The sequence below is a fragment of the Sander lucioperca genome, chromosome 21 (assembly GCF_008315115.2).
Source record: "Sander lucioperca isolate FBNREF2018 chromosome 21, SLUC_FBN_1.2, whole genome shotgun sequence".
NCBI classification, from domain to species: domain Eukaryota; kingdom Metazoa; phylum Chordata; class Actinopteri; order Perciformes; family Percidae; genus Sander; species Sander lucioperca.
Window position 1 is genome coordinate 7,594,406 of NC_050193.1, and position 19,169 is coordinate 7,613,574.

The 19,169-nt window shown below is 40.0% G+C and overlaps 2 protein-coding genes across 5 annotated transcripts in view; one reads left to right on the forward strand and one right to left on the reverse strand.

The window, feature by feature from the left end:
• Positions 1-953: 953 nt before the first annotated feature.
• tbcd (tubulin folding cofactor D) overlaps positions 954-19,169 on the forward strand; it is a 33,070-nt gene continuing 14,854 nt past the window's right edge. For 2 of the 3 annotated variants that reach the window (XM_035996770.1, XM_031312590.2), the window contains exons 1-17: positions 1,312-1,489; positions 1,607-1,657; positions 1,750-1,847; positions 2,045-2,146; positions 2,302-2,448; positions 2,806-2,861; positions 4,616-4,748; positions 5,539-5,584; positions 6,188-6,320; positions 6,672-6,808; positions 6,892-6,952; positions 7,103-7,177; positions 7,324-7,418; positions 12,384-12,540; positions 16,392-16,449; positions 16,541-16,570; positions 16,922-17,007. In XM_035996770.1, the coding sequence (XP_035852663.1) occupies positions 1,312-1,489; positions 1,607-1,657; positions 1,750-1,847; positions 2,045-2,146; positions 2,302-2,448; positions 2,806-2,861; positions 4,616-4,748; positions 5,539-5,584; positions 6,188-6,320; positions 6,672-6,808; positions 6,892-6,952; positions 7,103-7,177; positions 7,324-7,418; positions 12,384-12,540; positions 16,392-16,449; positions 16,541-16,570; positions 16,922-17,007 (1,643 nt within the window). Of the gene's footprint in view, positions 1,490-1,606; positions 1,658-1,749; positions 1,848-2,044; positions 2,147-2,301; positions 2,449-2,805; positions 2,862-4,615; positions 4,749-5,538; positions 5,585-6,187; positions 6,321-6,671; positions 6,809-6,891; positions 6,953-7,102; positions 7,178-7,323; positions 7,419-12,383; positions 12,541-16,391; positions 16,450-16,540; positions 16,571-16,921; positions 17,008-19,169 lie in introns of all 3 variants that reach the window. The other variant, XM_031312589.2, reaches the window with a different exon arrangement.
• On the reverse strand, positions 7,482-11,420 carry znf750 (zinc finger protein 750). Of its 2 annotated transcripts, XM_035996771.1 has the most exons (4): positions 11,208-11,420; positions 10,275-10,279; positions 8,505-9,787; positions 7,482-8,380 (listed from the first exon to the last, which is right to left on the reverse strand). In XM_035996771.1, exons 3-4 carry the CDS (start codon positions 9,767-9,769, stop codon positions 7,789-7,791), a joined length of 1,857 nt encoding a protein of 618 aa, XP_035852664.1. In that variant the 5' UTR covers positions 9,770-9,787; positions 10,275-10,279; positions 11,208-11,420; the 3' UTR covers positions 7,482-7,788. The 2 variants fall into 2 exon arrangements, with proteins under 2 accessions (XP_035852664.1, XP_031168452.1); XM_031312592.2 differs by lacking the exon at positions 10,275-10,279 and having other exon boundaries at positions 8,505-9,790; positions 11,208-11,346.

Consider the following 19,169-nt stretch of genomic DNA (forward strand, 5'->3'; position numbering starts at 1 on the left):
TGATGGATTGACATAAACCGCACTATTAAATGTTATAGCTGTTCTCTGTGGAGCTAATGCTTTTATAAACTTTTGAGTAGTTTAATCTATTCACACAGCAGCATCATATTTTATATAGCCTACTGATTGCATGTTTTGTTTGTAAAATTTTGATCAGAAAAGTAGCTGTCAAATAAATAAAATATTTCCCTCTGAACTGTAGAGTATAAGTAAGTAGCATAAAACCCCGAATATGGGGTGACAGAGCTTTCACCGTCACAGCCTCTTCCCTCTGGAACTCCCTACCCATACACATCAGTGACACATTCAAATCACTGATCAAAACATACCTCTTTAGATTAGCCTACAACCTAAAAGAATATCGCATTTCATCTACTATATCTAATATAGTTGCTGGTCTTATTATTTTACTTGATTTTAATATGCTTGTTTAAATATGCTGGTTTTATTGTAAAGTGTATTTGAGTACTATGAAAAGGACTATATAAATAAAATGTATTATTATTATAAAACGATAGTTAATTAAAGTAGGCTTACTTTTCTTTAATTTGTATCCACTTCAATTCTTAATAAGTAGCCTATATACTAGCCTAGGCTATTATACCTTCAATCTAGCAACTATATAAAACACTTTTGTATAGACTCAAAATATTCCTGAATTCAATCTCAAAGTTTCAAATGCCGCCCGAGATTTTGAGAAATTAGCTTTGTGGATTTGAAATTTCCCCAGTAAAATTAATTGACAATCCGCTGTGCTGTCTGGTTTTTGTCTGTTTTTTTGGTTTTGTTATTAAATTCTTAGTTTCCAGCATCAATGAGTTTGTTTTGAGTGTTCAAGTAGCCTATTTCTAATTATTTTTTCAAGCTATTCCCAGAATAAAAACCAAAAGCGCTTTCTCTTTCTATTGGCCTATTCATGGCCTTTCGTCTCCAGCGATACGTATCAACCTTCTCGCTTACCGTACCAGGGCGGGGCGCGAGCACACTGTTAGTTACAGCACCAGCGCATCAAAACATTGACTAGTGCCTCGGTTTTAAGAGTGAAATTGTTTTCACTTTGCGTCATTTTTCACATCATTACCCTCTAGACCAAGTCCGAATCGTAGCTATAATTTGATTGAATTCCGTCGTTCCGTAAACTAATACTTAATCTAGATCCGTTCCTTTTGCTATGCATTATATTGCATGCTAATACTAGCTAACGTTAGCTAGCTAAGTGATTCATACAGTCTATGTTCATAACTCATAACACAAAACGGTAACGGTAGCCTTTGCGACAAAGACACTGTTAGTGGGTAGAAGTCTGGCAGAATGGCCTTATCGGAGACAGAGAATGAGTGTCCCGGTGGTGAAGGAGGAGAGTCCATTGTACAAACGTGTGTGTTGGGGGGCTTCGGTGAGAGCTGCGAGACCAGAGCTCTCCTCTCCAGCCTGTCGGAGGTCCACGGGAGCATGGTGACAAGCGAGTCCGCCACACAGAGGTTCTTAGGTGAGACAGTCATCCACAGAGAAAATAATTCCTTAAATAAACAATTTTTAATTAGTGCTTTAGGTGGGTGGTTTTAGCTTGTTCGCATTTAATCGCCCTGCCCATTTCCTCCCACAGTGATAATGAACAGATATCAAGAGCAGCCTCATCTATTGGACCCACACTTAGGTACATTATGATAACTATAACTCTAAATTCAATCTGAATTAGTACTGTAGATTCATTATAAACATGATTACAAATGTTCAATTATGTTCTAGAATGGATGCTGAACATGATACTGGAGTTTGTGAGGAGTGAGAAGTCTCCCCCTTCATTGGTTCATTTGAGCTTTAAGTTTCTCTACATCATCTGTAAGGTCAGTCAAAAACAAAGTACTCCGGTTTACATTAGCTGTCTTGTCTGCTACATCAGTGAATTCCCACCAGACTGCACTACATAGAATACAACCTGATCCATTTTACTGACACAGCAAATGTATCCAACCAATTCAGTAATCCTGATTTTTGAGATAGTCCCCTGGGTGTTTGTATTTATTTTATTTTTCCTGGGCAGGTCAGAGGCTATAAAATCTTCATGCAGCTTTTTCCCCATGAGGTGGCAGATGTCCAGCCAGTTCTCGACCTGCTGTCCAGGCAGGACCCCAAAGACTCAGAGGTGAGACTGGCATTAAGGGGACACTGTTATAATCCAGACTTTCACAATTACACCTTTGTGCATTTGCCTCCTACAGGTTTGTATTTATAATATTTTTGTTGTTAGCTTTATCAAACATTTAACAATAGTATGTGTTTAACATCTACTCATTCCAGACTTGGGAAACTCGCTACATGTTGTTGTTGTGGCTGTCCATGACCTGCCTTATACCCTTTGACCTTTATCGTCTGGATGGTCATCTAGAGTCAGATGGTGGCAAGGCCAGAGAGCCCACCATGGACCGAATTTTAGCTATTGCAAAGGCAAGTTAAGTATATGATATCATCTTGATTCCGTTTTACTGTTTTACGTAAAAGAGATTGGTCTGTATGTCTAGCTCTCGCTCCCCGTGATGGCTTGGTTTTGTTATCAGGATTTGTGGATCCTCAAAAATATCTGAATAAACTGTCTAAATGTTTGACAGCAGTAATTCTGTGCCAGTTATGGAGAATCCATTAAGAAGATAATCCAGTCTCTTAATATCTAAACTGAATTTTATTCAGCCCCGGTAATGTTTGTGGATTTGTTTGTAGTTATTCCAACGTTTAAGAATGTTATGCTATTCTACAGTAATGACATTTTACAGTATGAGTAACATATTTAGTTTTTCTTTTTTTCAGTCTTATTTACTCGTCTGTGATAGTCCGAGGGATGCTGCATCTGTACTGGTATCAAAGTAAGTGCACGAACACCACGCAAGTAATTACATAGTATTTAAGTTTCACAATTTGAAACAATGGAACAATAATACCCTTCACAAAAAAGTTTCCGTTCTTCAATACTTTCAACTGGACTTGCTGACTTAATTGTACTGAAATGCCATGCATAATAAAACTTAAATATCCCCTCGCAGTCACAACAGAGCAGTGGGCTTCCTGAGGTCTGTACTACGAATCAAGATCAACATGCCCTGGATTTATTTCAGTTTCCCGGCTTCGCCTAACCTAACAACCGCGGTCCTGCATAAACTGTAACGACGGTGGTTAACGACTAGTTCAATCAACCCAGGGTTTCCCAATCCAGCGACGCTCCAAATAAAATATATAAACACATAATTCAGACCGATGTGCGCATTGGCAACACTCGGCTCAAGAAGCCTACAAATAGCCTATACGTCCGCTAAAAATCTATATCTTTCATAACAATACCCATCAGGGAATGTTAACGGGGTTGTCGATCTCTAAATGTTTTAACTTTTATGAGCGCACCTCTCTCTCCGCACACCGAGCTCCACCTGATCTTTTAAGAACGGTGACGCCGTTATCAATCGAGTATTGATTTGGTCAGTAGGTGGTGCTTTTACACCGGTTGATCTCTAATCTCGAACATAACCTGCTCCCGACCAGGTTAGGTGTTCAGCATAAGTTACCACGGCGATTTAACCCGGTAACAAGTGATCCACCGTCGTGATACACAAAACCCTGGGATGAACCTGAAGTTACCTCGTTAACGCCAAATCTTGCTTCGTAGTACAGGCCTCAGATGTTGATAGACCAGTGTAAATGTATGAAGAGTAATGAACACAAATTCAGTTACTCTTTTGATGAAGTCAGCACCATGCAGAACTCACTATAGTAGTGTTTGGACTTATTTACATCATATACATGAAAATAAAACTGCACAAAACAAATTCAGGAAGGATATGATCAACAATGAAAGCACTGATATCAGACCAAAAACAGTGTAAATAAGAGCAAATAGCACAAAAGGTACGATAATATAAACAATACCACTTTCAAATAAAATAAAAAAAACATTAGTGATCAAGCGATTCGACCCACAGGATTTGACGCTACATATTTAAATATAAAATCAGTGTTTCGTCCACGACCAAAGCTATTTTTTTCTCATTTTATTGTTCTGTATATTTGGTCCGGTTTTCCACAGGCCCCACCTGCTCTCGCGATTTTCCCTGAAGGTAACATGATTGAGGAAGTTAACAAATAATTCCAGGTTCTGCTAAGCTAAAGAAAGCCCAGGGGTCTTTAAGTAAGAAGCATAGGGAAGAAGTGAAGTCACCACTGTTCCCATGGTGCCCTGGGAACAGTGGTGGAAGAAGTATTCAGAGATCTAGTACTAAGACCACACTGAAAGTACTCTACTACAAGTAAAAAGTATGCATTCAAAACCCTAGTAATCTGTAAGTTTTATCAGTAAAATTGCATACATCAAGGCCAGAGATCTACTGTATGTCTATTATGTAAAGCCTGTGTCAATCATGGCCTTTCAAAATGAAAGACTGAAATTAATCTATAAAAATATGGCAACTAGCAGTAAACACAAAATACAATCTAGATAGTTCGAACTGTAATTACTTTTCCAGCCAGTAGAGGGCAAGGTTATTCTTTGAATGTCTTACTGGTGTCTGCATTTGTTTATCCACATGAAACCTTTTATTGCTTTCTTGTCTTATTGTACATGACTGTACAGGTTCATGACACGCCCTGATGTGAAACAGAAGCGCCTCGGAGACTTTCTGGACTGGAGCCTGACCACTATATCCCAGACCAGTGACCAGTCAGTGAGAGACATTATGGTGCTGGATGGTGCCCTGCAGTCTCTGGTAAACACACATACTCACCGATCACACAAACCTGCTGCATGCATACCTGTCTGTGTTTGTTTGAAACCAGTGTAATCTGTGTGCACTGCTGTATTAAAACCTGCAAAGGAAAGTTTACAAGAGCTGACATGACTGGCATGTCACACAATACCTAATGTGGTTTTGGCAGGTGTGTAATGCACCTGCTGCGTGTGTGGGATCTGTTGTTTCAAGTGACTTTGTGTAATCCACTGCTTTAAGCTAAACGGTTCGTCATCAAATGTGATCAGCATTGAGGGTACTTAGTTCCAGAGAAATCCACTTTTCCACCTTGATGCCTCTCACAATACACATGTTCTCACTGTAAATTGTTACTAATGATTGAGAGTATTTTAAAGTCACTTCCTGTCAGCTAAGGTAATGTAATACAGCCCTCAAGCAAAAATATTACATATGTATCATTGGCACATAAACTTGCATAACATGTTTTTGTACTTAATGTCTGTGAAGTGAACCTGGTTCCAGCCTATGTGTGAGCCTTAGGGCAGTCAAAACTGGCTCTGTGTGTTCAGTCAACAAGCCTACAAGACCCATACTTGCATGTTTTTTGTGTGTAGATTGAGTGTTAAGTGCTGCAAAAAAAAAATCAAGATTTAAAGACATTTTTAATAAATTAGCTCGCATGAATTTGTTTTTTGAGAGTAATATGTAGTTTCTTTAGTTTGTTAATGCAATAGAAAATGTGTGATTCCTTCCCAAATGTTACTGCAGTATCTCCGATTGATTTGGTCATCTTATTTGTATCCCCTAGGCAAAGCTTTTCAAACATGGAAAAAGAGATGACCTCCTACAGTATGGTAGGTTCCCTTTCCCCTGTTATCAGCAGCAAAGTAATGAATCAACACTTTGCTCTCTAATCTCCACGTGGAGGTCAAAGGAAGACACAGAATTTCCTGAACAGGAGTCATTGAAGCACGTTTGTCACATTTGTAGTCTTTGTTCAGTTGCTTTTGCTTGTGGTAACATCATTATTTGTGCTCACAAATCATTATCTAAATGTACTATGCCGGAGGAGAGATATTTGAATGCAGACATAAGGGGACATTTCCCTTTAAAAGAATAACAACAGAGTCTTCCCATATGTGAATATAATCTATGATTTTCTTTGACATGCTATCCAATGCACAGACTGTCCAGTCATACTGTAGCTGACGTGATTTGTCAACATAGTGAGAATTATTTCCGACAAAAAGGCACATGTATTTTTCTTAGCTTCTAGCCAGACAGCTCCAAAAATATATTCCTGTGTGTGTATGTATGTATATATATATATATATATAGATATATATATATATAAATCTCTATATAGATATATATATATCTATATATCTATATATATATCAATTAATTTGTTATAACAGAATTACAACAGATAATATGGATGTCCTATTTGTTTCCAGCTCCTACAATTCTGCAATGTCTGGAGCAGAAGAATCTTTCAGAGAGCAGCCAGGCCATGCTGAGGAAGCTTGGTGTCAAACTAATCCAGAGACTTGGCCTCACCTTTCTGAAACCACGTTTGGCCACTTGGAGGTCAGACATACCAACCAGAGTCATCTGTATAACACATCGATACACAAATTCTATATGTGTGTGTGTGTGTGTGTGTGTGTGTGTGTGTGTGTGTGTGTGTTTGTGTGAAGAAAACTTTGTTAGATCTAAAACGTGCGTAGCATCAATGTATATAATATTGTTAATAACAGTGATTTCCATAACCGTTGAGTTGGGAATTGCTTAGTATCAGGTCACTTTCCAGCCAGTGTTTCATAGTGAGTGATGTCATATTTGTATCACAACACATTTCATGTCCTTAGTGAGATGTGGCTGGATCAGATAGCAGCAAATACCTGGATGCCTTAAAACGTTTTTATGCATGTTTTTCAGGTACCAGAGAGGCAGCCGCTCTCTGGCAGCGAACCTTTCCATGTCCCAATCTACCACAGTCGCTGCGACTCCTGATGTGGAGACACAAAAATTGGAGGAGGACTATGACATTCCTGAGGAACTGGAGACTGTTATTGGTCAGTTTCCGCCTCCACTCTGTTCAAAACATTTGTTATTGCAGTACCTCTGCTCAGGATATCTATTGCTTTTATTTTTACAGAGCATCTGCTGGTGGGACTGAAAGATAAGGAAACAATTGTGCGCTGGTCTGCAGCAAAGGGGTAACAATCTGTTCATATATCACCCAACCTGAACTGTTGATAACAAATCATCCTTGTTGCAACTTGTCTTTGGTATTCTTTATGTCAAAGACATCTCCTCTGAAAGAGTTTATGTGTTACAATAATCATCTGTTTTATTTAACCCTTCAGCATTGGGAGGGTGACAGGAAGGCTTCCCAAGGAGCTGGCAGATGAGGTGGTTGGATCAGTGCTGGACTGCTTCAGGTAGGTTCATGCTGGGGGAATATTGTCTCTCTCCATCACAGTCACGCTATGCCATTTATAATTTCTTATATTTATTGTATTGTTTTCAATAATACCCGTCACACAGGGATAATTTTTGACCTGTGTTGTGTGTGTTCCTTTTCAAGCTTCCAGGAAACAGACAATGCTTGGCATGGAGGCTGCCTGGCACTGGCAGAACTTGGAAGAAGAGGCCTGCTGCTCCCTTCCCGGTTGACAGATGGTATGTGACCACAAATTTACATTGAGATAATTATCATACGATACATGGACTACTGTAAGCAAGTCAGTTCTTGTCATTTATTTATTAAACATATTTACATTTACAGTACATTACCACATCTTCCATTGTCAATGTTCTACATAAAAAAAGTCCAGATTTACAACCCATATTTAAATGCTTTACACCTTTTTTTTTATTAAGTTTGAGAACAAGACAAAATATGCACATCAAGTCTTTGCAACAATTATTTTTTACAGTTGGCTTTGTGGCAGTGTGATAGACATTTTAATTCTTAATTATGTTCAATAAGTTGATCTTTTTTAGGCTGAAGGTTAAATATACCTGTCCTTCTTACAAAATGTTATAACAGTCAGAGTTTAGGGCAGCGCAGCCTCCTCCTCAGAGCCTGCCCTGGTGCTTTTGCTCTCTTGTTTGGTTCGTGGCATTTGTTTTCAGCCTGGCCACTGTTTGCTCTTTTTATACCAGTTTTCTTAGCCTTGGTTGTGCGTTTGGTCTTCTTTGGAAAACCAGAACTTCTAGTTTCTGTGGAACCCTCTGAGGGCCTATCTGCAGAGCTGAAGTCCCACAAAGAGGCAGCAGAGCTTGCAATGGCTAGCTGACAGAGTGCCAGTGCTGCAGTCTGCCTCTGGTCACATCGTTCTTCATCCAGCTCAGTGTCTGGCCTCTGCTGAAGATCTTCTAAAGTGCTCAAGGTAGAGCTGTGAACAGGGCTGCTATAAGAAGCTCGCAGGCTGAGGTTCAGAGGTAACTCTTCCCCATTCATTTTCTCTTTGTCTGAGCCCCTCAGTCTGTGGTCAGTACTACTTTCTTTGTCCTGGTTCCTTGTTGAGAGGTTTAGGGGGACCAGATCTTCTCGGTTGTCCTCATCATTTTGGTCTGGTGTAGTTTCAGGATATGGTTTAGAAAGAGGCATAGAGGAATATCTGCTGCTCTCAGATGATCTGAAAGAGACAGGACAAAATAAAGAGTTAAAGGACTGATTACCATTAATTACCGGTAATTGCAAATACAATATATTGCAGCTCAATTAAGCAAAGATAAAAAGATTTGGAGATTTTTACTCACCCTCCATCCACATGCAGAGTTCCTAACCGCAACAAGCTTTCTGCAGACTCCTCGTGTCTTAAGTCAGTTTTGATGGGTTGCATGGCTGCAGCTGTGCGTCCTAGTTGGGTGGTTGTCTGTGAGTCACCCCTGTAGTGTTGGCCCTCTGTGTCTCTCTGGATGATGTGTGCATGACTCGGTCTGTCAGGGGACCCCAAGGCTGAACAGCCCTCTTTAGGGCTCAGCCTGGTTTCCTTGTCTTCACTTTGCCCGTTGTTGCTCTCCTCTTGTGTAGATGTGTTGAGGCTGTTGTGACTGGGATGTGAATGCATGTATAAGTCATAATCCTTAGGCCCAAGGGTTGGGCCATACAAATCCGATGGAAGATATCTGGATCCTGTAATTGGCATGGAGAGCTCATGGGGCCTGTACAGGCCAAAATGCAGAGGGGGGCCCGGGTGAAGAGGATGGCAGTATCTGTATGGATGTGGGGGAAAGAGTGAAGTGTGAGGTGGGGCAATAGGTTGTGGCACCACAGGCCTCTGGGGATCCAAAAACTCTGGCCGGAAAGAAGGAGAGTTTGGCTCATTTGCATGGGGGTTTGCTGAGAGGTAGTATGGTGGATACAGGGGCCGGTTAGGCAGGAGATAAGGAGCGTATTCAGCAACCATGGGAGGGGTGAATGATTTTAAGGGAATGGATGATGAAATCGTGCCCCACGGGTAGCCTTGGTGGTTGAAAGTGGGAACAGGAGCTTGTGAATCCTCCAACTGCTGCACAGATGACTTGAAGGCTTCTGCTCCGTCACTTTTGGGTGTGACAGGGTAGAAGGCAGATGGGCGCGGCAGAGACTTGGCCTCATTGCTCTCCTTGTTCTCTCCCTCCGTTACTGTATTTGATTTTGCTACACTCTGGCTGTCTGTATTGACTGGACTGTCACACTCAACGTCAACTTCTTCTGTGTCATCTCTGCTCTCAGCTTTGCTCTCCTCTGTTCCCTGTGTCTCAGGAATATTGTTCTGAACTGCTGGCAGGGGGCTTTGACAGTCCTTAGATTTGAAAGGGTCTCCCTTTACTCCAGCCTTGACCCGTCGGGCTGTTTGCCCATTTTTCTGTGACATCAGGGAGATGGAGTTTTTACACAAGTTATATTTCATGTGGTTGAAGAGATGGGACTTTTCATTGCAGGTGAAAGGACACTGGAAACACTGGTACTTGAAAGGCTTGCCTGGCGGTCGGGGAATATAGTGGGGTCTTTTTGGCTTGCGTTCCTGAGCAGTTTCCATCTTGATTCTAATGGATGTTGTCTGAAAGGAAAAATACAGCATATTTCAGGAATTAGAAGTAGTTTAGGTTTTTTTGAAGTTCCTCTTTTCCCTGAAGCTGTTAGGGAGTGTGGCACTAAGAGACACTCATGAATCATTGCAGCTTTTGTACCAGATTCTCACTGAGCTGACAGTCACGTCATGAGGCTAATAAAGTTGTTTGTCTGGTTCAGGTGGAGAGTGGCTCTCACTGGAAGGTTTTTCTCTGTGTTTCTTTAGCTGCTTGTGCAGAAAAATGTCCTGCTGAACAAAACACTGCACCCTCAGGCTAATGTATTTCTGCAATTGTAACTTCACACTGGGATGTACACCAAAGGACCACAGAGAAATAGTTAAATATGAAAACCTGTCTACTGCATGCGAACGTTCACCAACATGTTTTCATAGGTGCACTCCTATCTAAGTGTGGTTTTCGTTGATTGGCAGTAGCCTACAAACGCCTCTACCTGTCTGTTCACCTGTCTGTCTGCTCTGATATTATTCCACTCTTCTGTCCTATAAAGTTAGAGAGCTGCTAAGGCACTAGGTAGGCAGGTGTTGGGCAGACTAGACACTTACTAACACAGACCTGGAGGGCATGCAGAGACATGCTTTCTATCTCAACCTTACTAAACTCTGTGCTGTCGGCGTGGGAACCACGAGCCACCTGCTTCCCATGACTACACCTGCGGGATGCACTCAGCTCCCAATCATCATTTGATGAGCTCAACAGCTCTGGAGATACAGGAGTATGAGAAATAATTCTTTAATAATTGTAGAAATTGTGATGTACCAGCTAGAATATGTAGCAATAGTTAAAACCAGACATTTTAGTTAAACACTGAAGTAGGCGGCCTATGAAACAATCCAACACTTCAGGTTCGCCTTTGAAATGAAACATCACCTAAAGCTTTGAGTTAAGTGTCGCTGGGTGCCCGTGGAAGAACCTGCTTGTCATGCGCTGTCGCAAGAAGTTGTCACTCAAGTTTCTGTACTACTGTTAGAGCATGCAAAGCCACTCCTTTCTTAAGAACTGAAATTCATTTGAAAATCTCTTTTTTAACAGTGTATCTCTCTCACTGTTAATATAGTCCAGTCAAAACATTATTAAAAATTGTAATAAAAAAGCTATGTTATCTAAATAAGTATCTTGAGCTTTTTTAGAAGGTCTTCTGCAGAGGCCAGGTAATTTAAGTATTACCTGTGCATCAGTTTTGACAGTGCAAGTATGGGCTAATTGAAATCCATAGGTCACATGTTGATACGTAGCGTATACCTCCCCTAAATAATACACACTACAAACTACAACTACAAAGACAGTTTTTTCCAATAAGAGAAAGGCTTTGATGGAGTGCTGTAAATGTAACTCAGTGCTGCTTCCTTGTTAATTAAAGGAAGACAAAAAAACAAAAAACATTACCTGTTCTGGTCTTCAGCGTGCAGAGAGCTGCTCCACGGTCCACAGCGAGCGTAAGTCAGGATGTTGGCTCCGATATGTGTCAAAAGTTCAGAGTGTGTTTGTGAATGTGTGTGATGGTGCATCTGTGTGCTCTATTTGGTTAGTTGGGTGGTGAGTTCCTCTCCCTGAGATGTTGTCTCACTAGTGGGTGGGGCTTCAGCCCAAACAGCAGGGCCCTTAGGCAACATCGATGTACCTGATATTAATCAAGCCTCAAGCGATGATTTACATGATGGGGTGGGGTGGGGGCTTTCACTTCTTCTTCCTCTTACCCGCTCCATCTCTTGTCTTTTGTGGAAATGACCACATATACCTCATTCTGTAGTTACTGTAAATAACATGTAACAACATGTTATGTTATCACACCAATGTGTCAAGTTTCCAGAGAAGTCCAGTAGCAAGCTGGCAAGATCGATACAACATATGCATACATGCAGGTAAAATTGGTGCTGATCCTGTTTATTGTGAGCAGTGTTGTGTACGGTGTTACAGATTTATAACTTATAAATTATTCATAACTACAACTTTTACTAAATGAGTTAACTTTATTGCTAACTTCCAAATTATAACAATGGTAACCGTGTTGTGCTTTCTTTCACCAATGTTACATACAAGTCCCATTTACTAAATTACTTTGTATATATGATAATTAAAATCTGTAATTTGAAACTTTCACTCCATTATTTTGGTATTTTTCTGTTGTCTTTTATCAATTCTTTAAGAATTTAAAGGAAAACCACTTTTCTGCATCTTTCTCAATGCGCTGCAAAAGGGTTGCTTTAAATGCATGTCAACCATAACAATAATACAATCTGAAATACTTACCACAGTTTAGAGGCTCACTTTTTGCTATATAAAAATGTTTGTGAACAATGATTTACAAATTCTTCATTATAAATAAACAGTATAGTGAGCACACATCATCTTTAATTAAGCTAGTTGTTACTGGTTTTAGTCCAAGGATTTTGGTTTTATCATGTTTGGTGCTTAAGTCGTGACATTTGAACTCCCCTCAGCACAAATATTGCATACAGTATGTAACATATGTTTTTGACATAGCTCTTATTCTTTGATCTTAGTTGTATTTCTTGTTCTTGAGATAAAACCACTCCATCCATTTCTGTTGTCTCATTGCAGTTGTGCCACTTATTGTCAAATCCCTGACCTACGATGAAAAGAGGGGAGCGTGCAGTGTTGGTTCCAATGTGCGTGACTCTGCCTGCTACGTGTGCTGGTCTTTCGCCAGAGCTTATGAACCTGAAGAGCTCGAGCCTTTTGTCACTCAGATTGCCAGGTAACCTTCCTCTTCCTTCCTTTGCCTAAAAACCTCACCTCCATGGATCGCTGCAAAACCACACCAAGGACACATTTGTATCTGTCAAGTTCACTGTTTCAGTGAGATAAGTGAATCTTCTGTCGATAAGTGGCCCAAATGATTACATGCCTTTAATAATAGTATACTCTTTCCCACAGGAAAATTTGAAAGATAGGGTCAGCTAAAGAAAAAAAGCAGTTTTCTGATATGATCCCATTTTAATTAGCTCTTTCTGTTGTTTGTTGAAAATGCAAACACAACAGTTCTCCTTGTGTATGTATTGTACATTTTTACAGCATTATTTACATCAGCTTAACATCCCCGGTATGCCATTATTGCCGCCCCTCAACAACATAATCCCTTCTCTTTCCTGACAAAGAAGGAAAAAATACAGGTCAAATATGAGTAGCGCTGCAGCCCATAAACATCTTTTTGCATTTACACCAACACTGATATATTTGTGATAAGCCCACTATCAGCCAATAATATCATCTCATCGATATGTACATACTCTAAATATATTCCTTAACTGCTCCTCCTAACTAACCGCTACAATAGAGAGATGAAAGCAGAATAAACTTTTTAAATAATAAGTATGACTTTTTTAGGTTGCAGCTCATATTGGATTACAGTATGTTCTCATTGTAATTTGCATAGAAGCGTCATGGTTTGCCTCTTAGCAGTTATTTACTGCCTCAAACCAGTTTTTCTGTGCCACATCAATCTTGCATGTCACCATATAACCAGCAGATAGACTTTTGTGCCTACATATTGAGGGGTCTAAGATTATGGTATCAAAAGGTGATTCATTTTATCGGTTTGAGTAAGGATTATCTGATTCCAGCTTCTCAATGTGATTATTTTGTAGTTTATTTACTCCTCTATGACAGTACACTTAATATCTTTGAGTTGTGGACAAAACAAGACATTTAAGAACATCATCTTGGGCTTTGGAAAATGTTGATTGACCTTTTTACCATTTTTTTGGGCCAATTTTATAGACCAAACATCTAATCGAGATGGCTCCCTGCCAACTGTTCTGAATACACGTTCCCATATCCAAAAACAAAATCCAAGCTCTCACTTGTGAAAATCTGTTGTGAGCTTCATTTCATTTCAAAACATCAGACTTCAACATTGCATTATAACCAGCAGGAAGTGTTTCTAAGGTCCATGTGTGATGCCTTCATGGATACATTGTTTTCTTTGCCACATAGGAAGATCTAGTTGGGGAACTAAATTGTTGTTCATATTCTCTTGCACCTGAAAACTCCCCATTTCTAAAGTTACCCTTTAAAGTGATGGCTTTTTGCCATTAGGACATAGGCGACTTTTACATAAATGTCCCTTATGGCTTTATTGAGGACACTTGACAACCTACGGAAAAAGGGAAAGAGCTGCATGCTCGCATGATATTTGGCAAAGAGAGAGAGGAAGAGATTTACATCAGATACATAATTTAACGTTATTAGAAAGCATATTCTGCTCCCTGTTTTCTAATATCTGACAGTGGACAAGCAATGGATGGCAGGTTGGAAGTTGGCACTCTTGTTTTATTCATTCATATTCATTCATTCCATCATGTTACTAGATTGCCGTCAAGACTTTTGCACAAAAGTGACCAGGTTGCTTATTCAGACATGAGACCGACATGTTAAATTGCCATCAGATTATCTTAATTGGGTTGAATGTCTGACAGAGGCTTATGATTTATCTCACTCAAATCTCCAGAGTGTGACTTTTGTTTTTTGTTGGGTCAATAAACAGTTTAACTTGCAGTTTTACCAGTTGTATGGTCTGGATAGAAATGGTCTTTTTTGGTCTATAGACTAGAATGCAAAATGGCTAAGAAGGCCGTTTTCCAGGGTCAGTACCTGGAGTCAACCTGAACAGCAATTAGTAACATTTTATAACTTGTACTTTTATCTAATCAACAACCAGTGTAGAGAAACTACCGTAGGGTGCAATATCATCCAGTGACGTTCAGTCTTTGTCAATAGTAACGGTTTGCCTTCTCCTTGATCTCTTTTCTCTCGGTGTGCATGTATGAACCTGTAGCCTCTGACTGTGCAGACCAGCTCTGCAGTGTCAGTTTGAACCCCTGCGACTTCCATTATCATCAGCTGTCGTGACAACACCCTCCCTTTCCCTAGCCTACAGGATTGCCAAGTTTCGCCTGTTGCTGTAGGTTTCGGTCGCCGTTTGGCAGCAATGCTCAGACAAGCTGGTTCCTGCTCTTTTCATCACAGCTTGATGACATTTACAGAAAACTCACTTTTGTGAATGCGCGACTAAGTGACTTAGGGGCACACACATACATACACAGTTGTATCTCTGCTTACACAGTTACAGTTACACTGTGTACTTATTAATTGTAAAAGCAGCAGACATAATTCAAAATATCCTTTTAGGGTGTTATCCAGAGTGCATTCAGGAGTGTTTTTGTTTCCAAGCCCTCAGGGCTGGGGCAGTTAGTAAAGCTCCAGGCCTGAATCTTGGTGTTAGGAGGCAAGGAACATGGGAGGAGAGCAAACAAGGCCAATAGCAGTTAGTCTCAGATAGTGTAATGCAGAAGTAGGTTGCCCCCCCCCCCTTCCGTTTAACAACATTCACACAACCTCTTGAGACTTGTATAGTGGAGGTATATTGAGGTCAAAACCATAATCAAAAACAACTTCCAGTATTGCTGGACAGTCATCATATTGTGGCTGCGTTTACATACTGTGCTGGAAACCTGTGCACCTCCAATGAAAATCAGTTTTGTGGTGATGATGTAATCTAGATTTAGACATCACTTTAATCTGAGTCATTGACTCTTAACAAATTATTGAGATGTTGAGACACTGTAACAGAACAGAGAAATACAAGGTCAGTATCTCAGTAAAGGTTGTTGCATTGTCAGACCTATCTGCACAGCGCTGTGGAGTCAGGTCTGGCTCCTCCACACATACTGTACATTGCAGGATAGGAGAAAAAAATGTGCTGGGTTGTTTGCATTTCTTTAAAACCAATCACAATCGTCTTGGGCGACGCTAAACTCTGGACTCAGCGATGCTGGCTCTTCAAAATGGTCTCAGGAAGGAACTTGTTTTGGTGGAACATTTGCACCTCGATAAAAGAAAACGCCACATATAAAATAAAGTAAACTGTTCACACAATACAGTAACATGAGCTATTTCAATTTGCTGGATACATGGTTAGGTGTAATTTGCTCTTACCAGTGTAACCAGTATCACCTTGTGTAACGTTAATTTGCCCACAGCAATCCTGCCACAATCAGTCTCAAAACGTTCCAGTTAGATAGTAAATGCCGTAACTTTAAACACATTCTTTGTAAATCTTTACAAAAGACGAAAGAACCAAGCAGGCCTGCCTTGTTGCACTATCCACATTTTCTTTAAAACTTGCCATTTTCAGCGTGTTGCTTGCTAGCTCGAAGTTTGTTGCTCTTTCCCAAAACCAACAGAGTTTTGCAAGGTGAGGGACATCCGGCAGACCAAGGATTATTCGGTAAATTAACTGTTGGTGATCAAGACTACAGTAAAAGAAATGTGCGTACATATGTTCCAGTTTTTTTTCCCAAGCATGAAAAATGGACTAAAGTGTAAATTACAGAATAAGAAGAACAAATAAATATTGAAACGGTTAACAAACAAACATAGCACAAAGGAGCACATTTTGTAACTTGTATACCCATTCATCTTCAATGTTTAAGCATTCTTGTGACTGTGAAAACACCCAACTGAATTCCCTCTTCATTGTATTCTGTGGACAATTATAGGTAGGTCTTCAGATAATTTATACTCTCCAATCCCCACTTCTCTCTGCAGTGCTTTGCTGATCACAGCTGTGTTCGACCGAAATGTCAACTGCCGCAGAGCTGCCTCTGTAAGTTCTCTGGTCAGCATCCTACGATTTCTTCACTAAAGATTTTCAGTTACATGACAGAAGTTCATTTTTATGTCTCATTTTGTCCCAGGCTGCCTTCCAGGAGAATGTCGGCAGACAGGTTTGTGACCGCAGTATTGACTACTTGTGCATCATGAGTAACCAAATTACTGTGATTAGGTGTTTATTTGCTGCCAATTATTCAGGTCTTGCTCAACTTGCCTTGTTAGTTAAAGCCTTCGAAGAAAAGAATTAGCCTCCCAGAACAGCTACAGGGCGCCAGCAAATGTTTGATTTGCCAATAGTCCTTGAGCCATAAATCTTTCTTAAAATCTTAGGTCATTACTTGAATTTGGAACAAATCACTTATTTCCAATCTCAGATTCATCTGCTCTGTGTTAAACAACATGGGACATTCTCACATAATGCACTAAAACATCTTAGCTGTTGTTGCTCGCTTTTGTGTCAACAGGGGACTTTTCCTCACGGTATTGACATTGTGACTGCAGCAGACTACTACGCTGTTGGGAATATCAACAACTGCTATCTGAACATCAGGTAAGAAACAGTTTTAAGAGCTTGCCCTTTACAGCCATATTTTCACTTTCACTAGTTACACTTGGTATAACATCCTAAACATAAAGTTAGGTAGTGTCCCATCCATACTGGCAAAGGAAGTGACAAACCAGTCCACGGTTGAACAAAATATTTCCTCCCCCTCCCCCTGTCCCACTAATGAGAAAAATTCAGGTCAAAGGAGAGTTGTGTGCACTGTGTGCAGTTGTGGTTAGTAAAGTACCCAATAATGAGCAGCTTTTTAACAAATACAAGTAGATTTTGCAAATTGTTTAGTTTAACTAAGTAAATGTGGCACTAAAGCACAGCTATCAAAATCTGGTGTTGATATTACACCCACAATATGCAGCGTTAAGCTCCTAAATACCTCCCAGGACATACAGTTGTGTTCAAAATAATAGCAGTCCAACATCACTAACCTCATAAATCAAATTTTTTGTTAGAAGTGATATTTCTACATGGCAAATAATTTACTAGTAAGTGTTGTAGAGTCATAGAAAACCAACAGACCCAACAGTCATGACATGCATGCTGCTCATTCTGTGTAATTGAATCTGTAATTGAAAGGGGCATGTTCAAAATAATAGCAGTGTTGTGTTCAGTTAGTGAGGTGATTGATTCTGTGAAGAAACAGGTGTCAATTATGGCCCATATTTAAGGAAGGAAGGAAGCAAATGTTGTACATGCTGGTTATAGTGCATTTCACACTGAAATACTCAGCAAAATGGGTCGTTCCAGACATTGCTCTGAGGAACAGCGGACTTTGATTAAAAAGTTGATTGGAGAGGGGAAACATATAAAGAAGTGCAGAAAATTATAGGCTGCTCAGCCAAAATTATTTAAAATGCCTTGAAATGGCATCCAAAGCCTGAACGACGTGGGAAAAAATGCTCAACTACCATTTGAATAGATCGAAGAATAGCCAAAATGACAAAGGCTCAACCAATGATCAGCTCCAGGAAAATCAAAGAAGACTTAAAGTTACCTGTGAGTACTGTTATGATCAGAAGAAGGCTATGTGAAGCAAAGCTATCAGCTAGAAGCCCCCACAAAGTCCCATTGCTGAAAAAAAGACATGTACTGAATACGTTGAAATTTGCCAAAGGACACATTGACTGGCCAAAGGAGAAATAGCGCAACATTCTGTGGACTGATGAGAGCAAAATTGTTCTTTTTGGGTCTAGGGGCCGCAGATAGTTTGTCCGACGACCCCCATTCACTGAATTCAAGCCACAGTACACTGTGAAGACAATAAAGCATGGTGGTGCAAAAATCATGTTATGGGAATGTTTCTCATACTGTGGTGTTGGGCCTATTTATTGCATACCAGGGATCATGGATCAGTTTCAATACATCAAAATACTTGAAGAGGTCATGTTGCTTTATGCTGAAGAGGAAATGCCTTTGAAATGGGTCTTTCAACAAGACAATGACCCAAAACACACCAGTAAACAAGCAAAGTCTTGGTTCCAGATGAACAAGATTGATGTTATGGAGTGGCCAGCCCAATCCCCAGACCTCAATCCCATAGAAAACTTCTGAGGCAAACCCCAGTAATGCAGAGGAATTGTGGAATGTAGTTCAATCGTCCTGGGCTGGAATACCTGTTCACAGGTGCCAGAAGTTGGTCGACTCTATGCAACACAGATGTGAAGCAGTTCTCAGAAATAATGGTTATGCAACTAAATATTAGTGCAGTGATTCAAAGTAAAGCAAACCCTTGAGACATTCTTTAGTTTATACAGTAAATGTTTGGGTTTGTAAAGAAAAATGCAAATACTGCTATTTTTTTGAACAGCCTAATATTCCTTTTTCTTCACTTTCTGTAAAGGTATAACACAAACTTGATCAATTTTGGTCATGTTTTGATTTGGAATTGAATGTGCAGTGTTCCCAATGCATTGATATTATGGAATTAAAAGCTATTCTAAGGATTTTGAGCATTATTCACTTTTTTTAAACACACTGCTATTATTCTGAACACAACTGTAGCTGTTGCTTATGTTGCTATACAACTGCAGTTCCAATTAAATGTATGAACATCTGCCTGCCACCTTTTGTACATACACACCTGGCGTATAAGGAAATGTGTGCATTAAAACCAACATAAAAGGGCTCCAATGCCCTTTCAGGAATTGTCACCT